At 47.7% G+C, this 12,105-nt stretch overlaps 5 protein-coding genes across 5 annotated transcripts; 3 read left to right on the plus strand and 2 right to left on the minus strand.

Annotated features, from left to right (window-relative positions):
* Positions 1–356: 356 nt before the first annotated feature.
* F5147DRAFT_706229 (uncharacterized protein) lies at positions 357–1,817 on the plus strand. Its single transcript, XM_041437975.1, is given in 2 exon segments — positions 357–1,730; positions 1,745–1,817. The coding sequence occupies 1 exon segment, from the start codon at positions 534–536 to the stop codon at positions 1,659–1,661; it is 1,128 nt and encodes a 375-aa protein (XP_041290570.1). The 5' UTR covers positions 357–533; the 3' UTR covers positions 1,662–1,730; positions 1,745–1,817.
* A 1,314-nt stretch (positions 1,818–3,131) lies between these two features.
* F5147DRAFT_838573 (uncharacterized protein) lies at positions 3,132–6,657 on the minus strand (the record flags this gene model as incomplete). Its single annotated transcript, XM_041444167.1, has 12 exons — positions 6,559–6,657; positions 6,086–6,504; positions 5,998–6,030; positions 5,775–5,947; positions 5,646–5,728; positions 5,379–5,588; positions 5,186–5,321; positions 5,055–5,136; positions 3,587–3,631; positions 3,476–3,533; positions 3,211–3,426; positions 3,132–3,157 (listed from the first exon to the last, which is right to left on the minus strand). The coding sequence occupies exons 2-12, from the start codon at positions 6,236–6,238 to the stop codon at positions 3,132–3,134; spliced, it is 1,215 nt and encodes a 404-aa protein (XP_041290571.1). The 5' UTR covers positions 6,239–6,504; positions 6,559–6,657.
* Positions 6,658–7,763: 1,106 nt separating this feature from the next.
* Positions 7,764–8,103, minus strand: F5147DRAFT_838574 (uncharacterized protein; the record flags this gene model as incomplete). The annotated part of the gene is made up of 2 exons (XM_041444168.1): positions 7,969–8,103; positions 7,764–7,928 (listed from the first exon to the last, which is right to left on the minus strand). Exons 1-2 carry the CDS (start codon positions 8,029–8,031, stop codon positions 7,764–7,766), a joined length of 228 nt encoding a protein of 75 aa, XP_041290572.1. The 5' UTR covers positions 8,032–8,103.
* A 1,057-nt stretch (positions 8,104–9,160) lies between these two features.
* F5147DRAFT_580541 (uncharacterized protein) lies at positions 9,161–9,647 on the plus strand (the record flags this gene model as incomplete). Its single annotated transcript, XM_041431553.1, has 2 exons — positions 9,161–9,349; positions 9,396–9,647. Coding segments are annotated over 2 exons (441 nt in total), but the record flags the coding sequence as incomplete, so codon positions are not given.
* A 566-nt stretch (positions 9,648–10,213) lies between these two features.
* F5147DRAFT_706256 (uncharacterized protein) lies at positions 10,214–11,696 on the plus strand. Its single transcript, XM_041437976.1, has one exon. It carries the CDS (start codon positions 10,320–10,322, stop codon positions 11,460–11,462), a length of 1,143 nt encoding a protein of 380 aa, XP_041290574.1. The 5' UTR covers positions 10,214–10,319; the 3' UTR covers positions 11,463–11,696.
* Positions 11,697–12,105: the final 409 nt, after the last annotated feature.

Raw genomic sequence — 12,105 nt, forward strand, 5'->3', positions numbered from 1 at the left:
TATTCGGCTTATCGCTCAGCGCCAACATGTGGACCCAGCAAACCACCATATCCAGCATCGTCATCTGCTCCACCGCACTCGGCATGCTGTTTTACGCAAGCGCTCTCCTCGTGACAATTTTGCGTCCGGACAGTCCTTTCCGAACACCAGGAGCTGAGCTAATGGGAGCCATCTGCAGAAAATTTCTTCCAGACAGATTGACTTTCGCTCCTGGTGGTGCATCCGTTAAATTGTTTGCCATCCGGTGGATACTAGAGACGTCCACTCATCCAGAAGTTGTCGAGGCTGCGGCTGCAATGATACCTCTTGTGCAATGGCCGCAGGACCTTGATGTTTCCGCAATCTGTGCACGCTTAAATGATAATATCGAAGCATGCCATGAAGTGGAAGAGGCGTTTGTGAAGTGTGGCAAGGCCATAGCCCATCTTTGTAGCCAGTCGCTGGAAATACCTTATCGCCTTCGCTACAAAGCCGGGCATAGGTATATCCACGGTTATTGGGAAAGCAAGAGCCGTTTCATTCGTGATGCGTTCATGGACAGCCGTGACGCCTGCAATCGCCTCAAGAACACACAGCAAGCAGACGATCGAAAGAAGCATAAGCATAAGGCTGATGCACGCACGTCTCTGAGAACACTGGTTGTCCACGGGGATTCCCATTTCTTTATGCTTCCAGATGAAGAAAGATTAATTTGGGGTGGTGATTTCCGGTGGCGTCGCAGTGACGGGCTCCTGCCCAGCTGTGAAGATTTTGACTGGCTCGTCGACTACTTGGTGGAAGAAGCAAACACCGCAGCAGATGATAAAACTGTAGGCGACGCTCTGCTTGCGCTGAGTGCCATGCCCAACCTAAGGAGCTCTACCAAGCGTCATTCCTACATAACGGCGCTCATCCGTTGCATAGACCCTGCCAGACCTCCCCGTGTCCGACATGCTGCACTACGAGCCATTGCTGATGCTGGAGAAGAATTGGCATCCATGACAAATGAGTCAATACCACAGAGTGTGGATGCAACACTCTTGAACAAGCTTTCGTGTGCTATTTTGACTGTTGTATGTCCAAATCACTCGCAGGACCAGACAGTCCCATGCAGTACCTCTTTTCAGTGGCGTGGAGGTGCTTGCTACTTTCGTCTCATATTTGCTCTTGCACAGAGTGATGAGTGGCGCGAACGTCTGACCCGTGATGGTCATTTCGAGCATTGCATTGTTCTAGCCAAGCACCTAACCCAGACTTGGCTTGCCGGATGCTACCTTGCTGGGGTCTTCGCATATATCAATTCCTCAGACAAGCTTCTTCCTCTCGACCCTACCCAGAAGAGGTGGCAGGCATTCATCAGGAAAGGATGGGAAGGAGCACGCTACGGAGTTTACACAGACGTCGACGTCGGCGCGCTATCTGCCCTCGTTGTGGCGACAAGGCATAAATTGCGAAGCTGGGATTTTAGCGTTCCTAACGAAGAGTTAACAGAACTCACTGCATGTGTGTATAGGGCTTTGGAATCAATGCAAAGCACGAAAGATTCCCTTGTGCTTTTTGGTCTAGATCAGGTTCTATTCGATGCTGCCCTATCCTCTGTGCAGGGCTTGTATGACGATTTGCGTCGCATGATCGAGAACCCAAATGCTTTGCAGACGGACAATGGGTCTTTGCAGTCTTAAAGGCGGGTCGTTATGTAGCAGTATCACATATCCTACAATACTAACTTCAAGTTGAACTTGGATTGGTATGTCTTCAGGGTCGATCGAGCCATTAATTTACCAGTAAGTACTGCACCTACTATTCAATTCCGTGCGATAACTGTTTTCCCTTCATGATACCAGTGTATTTGTCTCCCTACCTTATATACACACGGCTAGCAGAACCCATCCAACACCTCTATAAACTTCTGCCTCAATCATATCATCTGAGACTACTTATAGTTCAATTCCCTTACCTCTGTAAGTTTCAACTTGGAGCAACGACTCAAGAGCATCGTACGCACATCAACTTTTGTTTTTCGGCCATACATACGGCTACTAAGCGTACATTGGAAGTTGCAGCGACTAAAACTCCCTTCATGATACTCTCAACTGCTGATCTAGATGGGCCCCCCGCCAGAGTCAATTTGTGTAACATAGCCATATTTATTCCATGGAGTTTGTGCATTCAGATGACTGCGATGAAAGAAGGGAGAGTTATTGATTCAAGGCAAATTATGTGGTCAAAGGACTCGCAGAATCTGACATCACGTCATCCATCACGAGGATGGTGGGCACGGCTCGGAGTGAATTCGACAGGTAATACTTCAACGCCATTCCAACGCGCCGTTAACTTTGCATCAGGCGTGCCAAAGCTGCATCTCAGGCTTGCATCATTCCGTGCTGATCACTGGAGCCCATGACGACTGAATCGGACCGATAACAGGACAATTAAATGTTCGAGCATTACAGTGACCTACCAGAAATAAACTTGACAGGAATGCAGAGCTGCAATACACCACGGGAATATACACCCCAAAAAATCACATATCCTTCACCCTGCGCCGTATCTGAAACATATCTCCGGCAAGCGTCTTCTCCGAGTCGAATGAATTGAGTTCTGATGTCTGCGGAAGTCAGTTACGAGAGATTGATTCATCACTCACGCAAATAGTCTGAATCCACCGACACCTCTAAAACATTCAATTCGTCACCGTCTCGCACCAAGCTTTTCAATGGCCAGTCCAGGGCCTGGCACCAGCTTTCGTACAGGATACACAAAGGAATACTCCCGTCGCTCCGTTTCTAGCGTCTTCATCTGATTGCACATGTAGGGTGAGCGAGAACATGGAGGCAGCAAGGTTTTCAAAGGTGTAAAATGACACTTTGGGGGTGACAGTGGAACACCTGGGCCTGAGCGACACAAGCAGGATTTCATGCTCAAGCTTTGTTCTTACTATATGGTGGGAAACGACAAGGACCAGATCACGCCTGGTTTCGCTACGTCACTATAGCACATCGTTTTTTTTTGCTTCAGAGTTGGTCCGTTGTGGTCATAGACCCTATGTTGGACATTGTCTCGTCATAAGCTCCCTTTCGTCTATAGCACATTTTAGTTGGAATTACTGAGGGGAATCAACATCATGATCGTACGAGGAGTCTCAGGATTGTCTACTTCTTATCTGTCAAGTTCTTTGCTGCAGGCTGTTGATAAGCTTCGACTTCCAGGTTCACGAGGCGAGGAACTTACACAAGCGATTTCCAAGGATGAACTCGAGAATCTTCTTTCCAAGTTCCTCTCCATGGTGGTCTTGACGACAAATCTCTTTCGCTACTTTCTCTACTGTGACAACCATGGGGGATTTCAGGTAGTAGTCCACGGCAGACTCCACGGCAGACTCTACGAGCTCCGAGCCCTTCGACTTGTACGGGAGAAACGCAGAGTACTCGAGGACGATAATGGTGGCTGCTTCCTGTCATTAATACTACAACCGGCCATGGGGTGAGAAACTAACCGATGCCAGTCTGAATTATTCTGTTCGCAGTAGAAGTAAACAGTGAACCCTTCATAGTCTGTTGGACACTCGTATAGTGCTAGGAATCAATGCGGAGGGAAGCCAACCTACCAAGGGCTGAAGGACGCGGATAATATCATCGCGGCGGATTTTGGCCTAGCCACAAGTTGAAAGTATGGGTATCAGAATCAACTCCACAGGGGAAAGTACTTGCTCCCTGCAGGAAAAGGATGTCAGAATCATGAGGCGGAAAATTAGCATTTGATGAATAACAGAGACGTACATTCTATTTGGTCGACGTAACAGTTGTGAATAATCAACAACCAGATTGTAAACAATGAATGCTGTGCTCGGGTAACTTACAAACTGTCAGGGTTTGGAACCAAATGAGCACCACTATATATTGGCAAATACCATTCATGGACGTACGAGCTAGATAAGATCGTTTGTCAGTGGACTAATAGGATGTCAGACAGGATATGATCAACATACATTCTGCGAACACGTGATAAAGACAAGAGATTATATGGCTTAAACCATTGACGATTGAAATACACTTACATCCTACAGATTGACAGAGTCAGTGAAAATGATTGAGACAAACGCTTCGCATTATGAAGGTCGAACGACTCACATTCCGCATAGGATACGAAAATATGAATGAACATGGAAAAAAGTCATCAAGAAGAGATATTCAACGAACTAAGCATCATATGAGCAATGGTGATTCGACTCATCTGATGGAATAGAACACGCTTACGTTAGGCTATGAAAACAAGTGAACATCATTATACTATTGAGCATCATCTGAATACAAGATATGATCAAGACACGCACCACCTGCCAAAAAAACAGTAAGTGTAAGACCTGTCCACATGAGTTGCAGACAGAAAACCATCAAGGCACTTACCCGCTGTCAACAGGTGAGGAGGAGCGATTGTCAGCATGGGTTAAGGATGAGAGACCATCAAAAGTACATACGTTCTGTCAACAAACGAGCAGCAGGGAGGCATGGGGATGATGAGCATGGGTCAATGACTAGAAACCATCAAGGCACTTACATACTGTCAACAGGCGGGCAGCGGTGAGGGATGGCGATAATGAGCATGGGTCGAGAACTAGAAACCATCAAGACACTTACGTCCTGTCAACGGACGAGCAGCAGCGAGGGATGGGCACCATTAGCGTGGGTCGAGGACTAGAGACCATCGAGGGACTTACCCACTGTCAACAGCTGAGCAGCAGCGAGGGATGGCAATCTTGAGCATGGGTCGGGGACTAGAAACTATCGAGGGACTTACACACTGTCAACAGCCGAGCAGCAGCGAGGGATGGGGACCATGAGCGTGGGTCGAAGACTAGAAACCATCGAGGCACTCACATACTGTTAACAGACGAGCAGCAGCAAGGCATCAGCGTTGTCCCTGCGTAGCTTCGTAAGCTACAATCTTACCAGCTATTATTAATAAACAACTACAATCAAGGAAAACATATCAGAATGTTTACTGTTTCAGCACTTCGATATTTACCATCCGTGAGAACCATTACCAGGGAATGACTGAATGAATCTTCCTCTTACTTTGAGATGCGGAAACCACTTAGCAATGTCATGCTGATAGTGTTCATAATCAAATTTCTTATGCGCACGATCGACCAGTGTTCTAGATGATGTTGAAACAAAAATGCGTGACTTGCAAATCTGAGACTCACGCGATGGCACATTTGATGCAAAGCTCCAGGTTCGATTTTTGTGTCGATACCAAGCACGACCGCAATTCTTCATCGTCCAGCGCGAAAGTGGTGCTTTCCAGTAGAGTGTCGCAGTTTGTATTCTGTTGGTTCATATCTAGGATGGTTGTTAATGTCAACTTTGACATGGGACAAATCAATCTGAACCACTCACTCTGCAAGCGCACATAGGACTTGGGACGTGCAAGGTTTTCGGGGTTGCGCAACTGATTCAAGATGCCTGTTTTAGTGAAAAGTTCCTCGACGCGCTCGGCAATCCTCTTTGAGCGTTCTTCGGCCGATACCCCCTTTAGTTGCTTCTTGATTTCTCCATATGCAAATGGACGCAGAGCTTCGAATTTGGTGAACACCGCGACCACAGGAACTGAAGATTGATCATTTAGTCCGAGAGCGGCAACTGACAATGAAGTTGCAAGCTCACCATGCCCGGTGTCGCACTCCCGGAAGAACTTCTCTTCTGACCGCTGGAACGTTCGACTCGGGTCGTCCATTGGGATACAATACCTGATGGCAATTAACAAGCACGAAATGTCATAAGGGAGTAACTTACCAAATAGCATGGATCCAGTCCTCCAATTCCGTCGCATGCGCACGTTCTGATATGAATTTCTTCATGTTCTCGAATTCTTCTTCAGACCCCGCTTCGAAACCGCACGAGTCGTAGAAGACGAAACCAGGATTACTTTTGAACACCATCTCGTTCGTGATGTCGTGATTTCCACGCTGAGTGTCCGTCAGCGGATGTATGCCCACAGGGAAAATGATGCACCCACCTTGATCGATGATTTCACGATGGCAGCATCGATCTACCAGTACTTAATCAGCGCTGAACGCGTGCATGACATAGATCATCACCCGCACCTTCTTTCCGTTTGTATCGTAAATTTCTGGTTGATCGATGGTGTTGCAAACCTTCTGGAGGATGGTCGTTTTGCCTGCGTTTGCTCTCCCCATGATCAGAACTCGAAAGCGCCTGATCATCCGTCTGAGGTCCTGGGCTTCGATGGTTGCCATTGGGGATCTTGATGTGCGTCCTGAGGTAGAGGTGATTTCGTTTATCGTGAAAGTTGTACTGCGGTACAGAACGAGGTCGTGGCAAGATATGGATACGAAGCAAGGGTTCCCATGGCTTATGACACATCAGCTACATACGGCGTCTATCTCCTATCTCCCTGCGTCAAACCACTGATTATACCCACAAAGTCGCAACTGTTCAAGTATTCGTACGATAAAGCACCAGGATTACACAACAGACGATGTCGAACAATGAAAATTATTAACTGTAATGAACGATCAGAATACGATGGAAATGTCAGAATTTCGCTATTGCCTACCCGCCTAGCTGAAAAGCAGTGATATCGGAAATCTCTGTAAATGGAGGTAAGCTCGATCTTCCGAGGTCTTCCAAATGACTGATCATTGAAACGTCTGAGAGCAAACAAGAGCATGTCGGGATGCGAAACACCTTCTGGAATGGGTGACATCCCGTGATGCACGACAGGGTCCGCACATCTGGGGTTCCCCCCAGAGGATGGTAGTTCTGGATATGAAGAGCAATGGAGCAGTAGGTACCGTGCGTATTGGCTGAACTCGAACGTCGACCACGCTCGTTGGTACTGAGGGAAGGGCCGATGTAGCGGGCCGTGGGAGCTTGTGTATTCATAGATAGCTCGGGGCAGGTTTGGTACACATCCACGAATGAGTCCGACTGTGTATCATATTCAAAAATTGGCTCATATATTGTCAAGCATCGAAGAAGACGTACCGGCCAATATGTACGTAGATTGGGAGGGCTGTCGTGCGTCTTACTGGATTACGGAAAAAAATCTGCCCCAAGAATACTCACTCGTGAGCACGATGGATACACCTCTTGCAGCCTGAAGAGTCGCAGTGCCATCCGGGTCTGTGCGCCATTGTTGAACTGGGCCCTCCTCCGACTCTTCACGCACTGCTGGTGCCTACTATGATAAGTGATGTCGTTCAGGCCGGCTCCTTCTCAATTCTTAGCGAGCTCCCTGGTGTCTTTCGATGGTATAGCGTCAACCGTCACGATGTAAGTGATGAAGTACATGACCCTGCACCTCGAACATACAAAACAGCATGCTTTGGCAAGAATACGATCAGTATAAGGACTCGCGGTGTAAGCCAAGACTCACTAATCTGAAAAATATACATGACTGCATGCCTTGAATCCAGCCATTTCGAAAAACGTCGACAGCATTGCAAGACATAGCGTTGAATGCCGGCGCACCGTGACAGCCGTGAAGCTCGATTATTATCTTGCGCGTCCTCTCGTGTTCCTTGTCTGAAGCTGAACGTGGAAGGTAGAGCTTGACAACGGCTGGTGATATAGATACCCTCGAGGGAAGGTGCGAACTGCAATGGGAATCTGGGTTGTGTAACTGCTTCTGTGCTGAGCCCGGTGTCTTCGTCGTCTAGACCAGCTGTTTGCGTCCACAAGACAAACGTGAGGGAGTGACGAAGATCCTTACGCTTCACGTGCGTAAAAAATACTCCGTAAGGATACGCTCGTCCACATCTAGGGGTGCGAGAACACCGCTATCATTAGGGTGTGGTGGTGGGTCTGGGATAGAGACCTCTGTGAAATCACATGTTGGGGACTCGGAGGTGGGATGGGAGGGCGAATATCTATCGCTGTATCGGGAATGTCTCCAGAGGCATTGTAATCTGCAAAATGGTTCTCCTGTAGGGATAAATTGAAATGTAGTAAAAGCAAGACGAACCTTTATACCAGGATTACGATCCTGTTCATCCTGCTGGACATGTTGTGGGTCCCGATATGCCATGCTAGCACGTATCCCTTTCTCTTTCGGAAAACACGTCCCCTTGTATAGGGACCTCTACATGCCATCTCCACGTGTCGTAAAGTACTTGGTGCAGCTGGCTCCTGCACGATATCTCGCAATCGCTGTGATATTTTTTGGTGTTATTGAATCTGTAAAAGAGTATTATGTAGTCATGGTGTGTCGACGAAGGTATGTCTTTCCGACACAAGACGCTGACAGAACGCAGGTCACAGATAACTGAGATAAGTTCTGTGCAACGTGTGCCCTGCCTGCGTTTCGTACGTTAGAGTTGAATGATAGAGACCACTGTGAACGAAATGACGAAATTCAAACATGGAGTCACATGACAGGAAGTACAGGCCTATATTCGTTCCTTGTTTTTCGCATATCCGTCACTCGAGAGCTATCCGTACTTATCTGTATGGGATTATCCTTCGACCGCCGTAGGTGACGTCAAATACAAACAGCGATGTCACAGTCGATCACCTAGACCTGAGCAATAACTCACGCTCAAGCATTGTTCTTATACGGTAGGCAACGATAAGCATGTCAATGCAAGGTAGTAGCAAATTGGACTGTACAAATTCACCGGACAAAATTGAATATGAAATTAATTGCAAATACAACAGCGATCACTACGTTGGTGTAAATACTAGCCAGATGAACTCTTGTTAGGTTTATCTTCATGCTATGCACCGTGAACGAACCTTTTACAATTATTCACTTTCAGTATCGAGTCTCCTTATTATCATCTTATGGCCGCTTGCGCGCTTCTGTGATGTGTAACTACTTTGACGCCAGCACAGCACTTCAAGCGTCATTTTTACCAACCAACCACCTCTCTCATTCAACGCCCTCAACATTTCCATGATCACTGCAGACGAAAACATGCAAGGCACCTCGTCACGACGCTGTCCCGCACCTGTCGACGCTGACACTCCAAGCCTCAGAAGCGAGTAAGTGACAAGCTAGATTGAGCCGAGCGTAACACTTATGGATTTACAGCAATGGAATCACTGGCAAGCCCCCTCCAGCGAGCGGGAAGCTTCCAGAGGCCGGCGTGGGAAGCCCTATTAAGAATGTGTAAGTGTCAAGCAGTCAATCAATGCGAAACACTTGAGGTCTGATTATGCTGGGTGACAGGTTAAACGCTGATGAACAGATCCTCAACGAACGACAAGGGCTTCCTATAGCTGAAGAAAGTAACAACAAAGACGTTGAATCGAAGTTTTGGGCGACGTACGACGAGGTTTCGACAGGGTACGATAATGACTTTTCAGAGCGGGCGAATGGCGATATGGGCATCATCTTAACTTTTGTGCGTTTGTTTATGTCTATCAATGCAAATCTAACAGGCGAACCAGGCTGGTTTATTCTCCGCTGTCAACTCCACTTTTATCATCGGAATGCAGCCTAACCCGGCAGAAACTACAAACGTCCTCTTGTTTCACCTTATCCAAATGACAGCTAACGGCACAAACACTGCGAATGACATCAGCGGTCTTTCCTCTTCCACGCCATATCCTTCTTCGACTATCTGGATGCAAACGCTTGCGTATGCTAGCCTCTCGTTCAGCGTCTTGGCCGCGTTTGGGGCTGTGTTGGGAAAGCAATGGCTCAACGCTTACAAGGCAGCTCGTGGACGAGGCTCTCTTGAGGAACGCTGCATACAGAGGCAGAGGAAACTGGATGGAATGGAGTATTTTCGGCTCCAGACCGTCTTGCAGGGGTTCCTCGTGCTCCTCCAGATCTCGCTACTCTTATTCAGCTTATCACTCAGCGCCAACATGTGGACCCAGCAAACCACGATATCCAGCGTCGTCATCTGCTCCACCGCATTCGGCATGCTATTTTACGCAAGCGCTCTCCTCGTGACAATTTTGCGTCCGGACAGTCCTTTCCGGACACCAGGAGCTGAAGTAATCGGAGCCATCTGCAGAAAATTTCTTCCAGACAGATTGACCTTCGCTCCTGGTGGTGCATTCGTTAAATTGTCCGCCATCCGGTGGATACTAGAGACGTCCACTCATCCAGAAGTTGTCGAGGCTGCGGCTGCAATGGTACCTCTTGTGCAATGGCCGCAGAACCTTGATATTTCCGCAATCTGTGCACGCTTACAGGATAACTTCGAAGCATGCCGTGAAATGGATGAAGTATTCGTGAAGTGTGGCAAGGCCATAGCCCATCTTTGCAGCCAGTCGCTGGAAACACCTTTACGCTTTCGCTACAAATTTACGTATATCCGTGATTGTTGGGGAGGCAGGAGCTCTTTCATTCGTGATGCGTTCATGGACAGCCGTGACGCCTGCAATCGCCTCAAGAACACACAGCAAGCGGACGATCGACAGAAGCATAAGCATAAGGCTGATGCACGCACATCTCTGAGAACACTGGTTGTCCACGGGGATTCCGATTTATTTAGGCTTCCAGACGATGAAAATTTAATTTTGGATGGTGATTTCCGGTGGCGTCGCAGTGACGGGCTCCTGCCCAGCTGTGAAGATTTTGACTGGCTCGTCGACTACTTAGTGGAAGAAGTAAACACCACAGCAGATGATAAAACTGTAGGCGACGCTCTACTTGCGCTAAGTGCCATGCCCAACCTAAGGAGCTCTACCAAGCGTCACTCCTATATCACGGCGCTCATCCGTTGCATGGACCCTGCCAGACCTCCCCGTGTCCGACATGCTGCACTACGAGCCATTGATGATGCTCGAGAAGAATTGGCATCTATGACAAATGAGTCAATACCACAGGCTGTGGATGCAACACTCTTGGACAAGCTCTCGTGTGCTATTTTGACTGTCGTATGTCCAAATCACTCGCAGGACCAGACACTCCCATGCAGTGGACCCCACGCCTCTTTTAACTGGCGTCGAGATGCTTGCTACTTTCGTCTCATCTTTGCTCTTACACAGAGTGATGAGTGGCGCGAACGTCTGACCCGTGATGGTCATTTCGAGCATTGCATTGTTCTAGCCGAGCACTCCCTTGAACGCTACTCTTCGGTTCCCGGATGCTACCTTGCTGGGATCTTCGCATATATCAATTCCTCTGACAAGGTTCTTCCTCTCGGCCCTACCCAGAGGAGGTGGCAGGCATTCATCAGCGAAACATGGGAGGATACCCGCCACGAAATTTACGAAGACACCGGCGTCAACGCACTACTAGTCCTCGTGGCGGCGACGAGGCATAATTTGCGAAGCTGGGATTCTAGCGTTCCTAACGAAGAGTTAACAGAACTCACTACAGGTGTGTATAGGACTTTGGAATCAATGCAAAGCACGAAAGATTTCCTTGTGGCTTATCGTCTAGATCAGGTTCTATTTGATGCTGCCCTATCCTCCGTGCAGGGCTTGTATGACGATTTGCGTCGTATGATCGAAAACCCAAACGCTTTGCAGACGGACAATGGGTCTTTGGAGTCTTGAAGGCAAACCGTTATCTAGCAGTATCATATATCCTACAATGTCAACTTGAAAGTTTACACTTGGATTGGTATATTTATGGTCGAGCCATTAACGTTAACTTGCCAGTATTGCACCTACTATTCAATTCCGTACGATAACTATTTTCCCTTTATGACTTGCCTCCCTACCTTGCATAGGCAGAATGTATCGAACACCTCTAGTTTTTCAATAACATCATCTTGAACTACTGTTCAATTCCTTTTCCTCCACGAGTTTCAAATGACCAACGATTCATAAGTATCATATGCACATCAACTTTGTTTTCGGCCGTGCACGTGGCTAGTCGTATATTGGAAGTTGCAGCTACTGAAACTCCCTCCATGATACTCTCAACTACTGATCTATATGTGGTCCCCCGCCAGAGTCAATTTCTGTAATATAACAATATTTATTCCATAGAGTTTGTGCATTCAGATGACTGCGATGAAAGAAGGGAGAGTCATTGATTCAAGGCAAATTATGAGGTCAAAGGACTCGCAGAATCATCCATCACGAAAATGGTGGGCACGACTCGGAGTGAATTGGACAGACGATATTTCGACGCGCTATTTGCATCAGGCGTGCCAAAAGCTGCATCACTGGCTTGTATCATTCCGTGCTGATC

This window comes from Suillus discolor, assembly GCF_016758755.1.
Source record: "Suillus discolor strain FC423 chromosome Unknown F5147scaffold_44, whole genome shotgun sequence".
In the NCBI taxonomy this organism is placed as follows: Eukaryota; Fungi; Basidiomycota; class Agaricomycetes; order Boletales; family Suillaceae; genus Suillus; species Suillus discolor.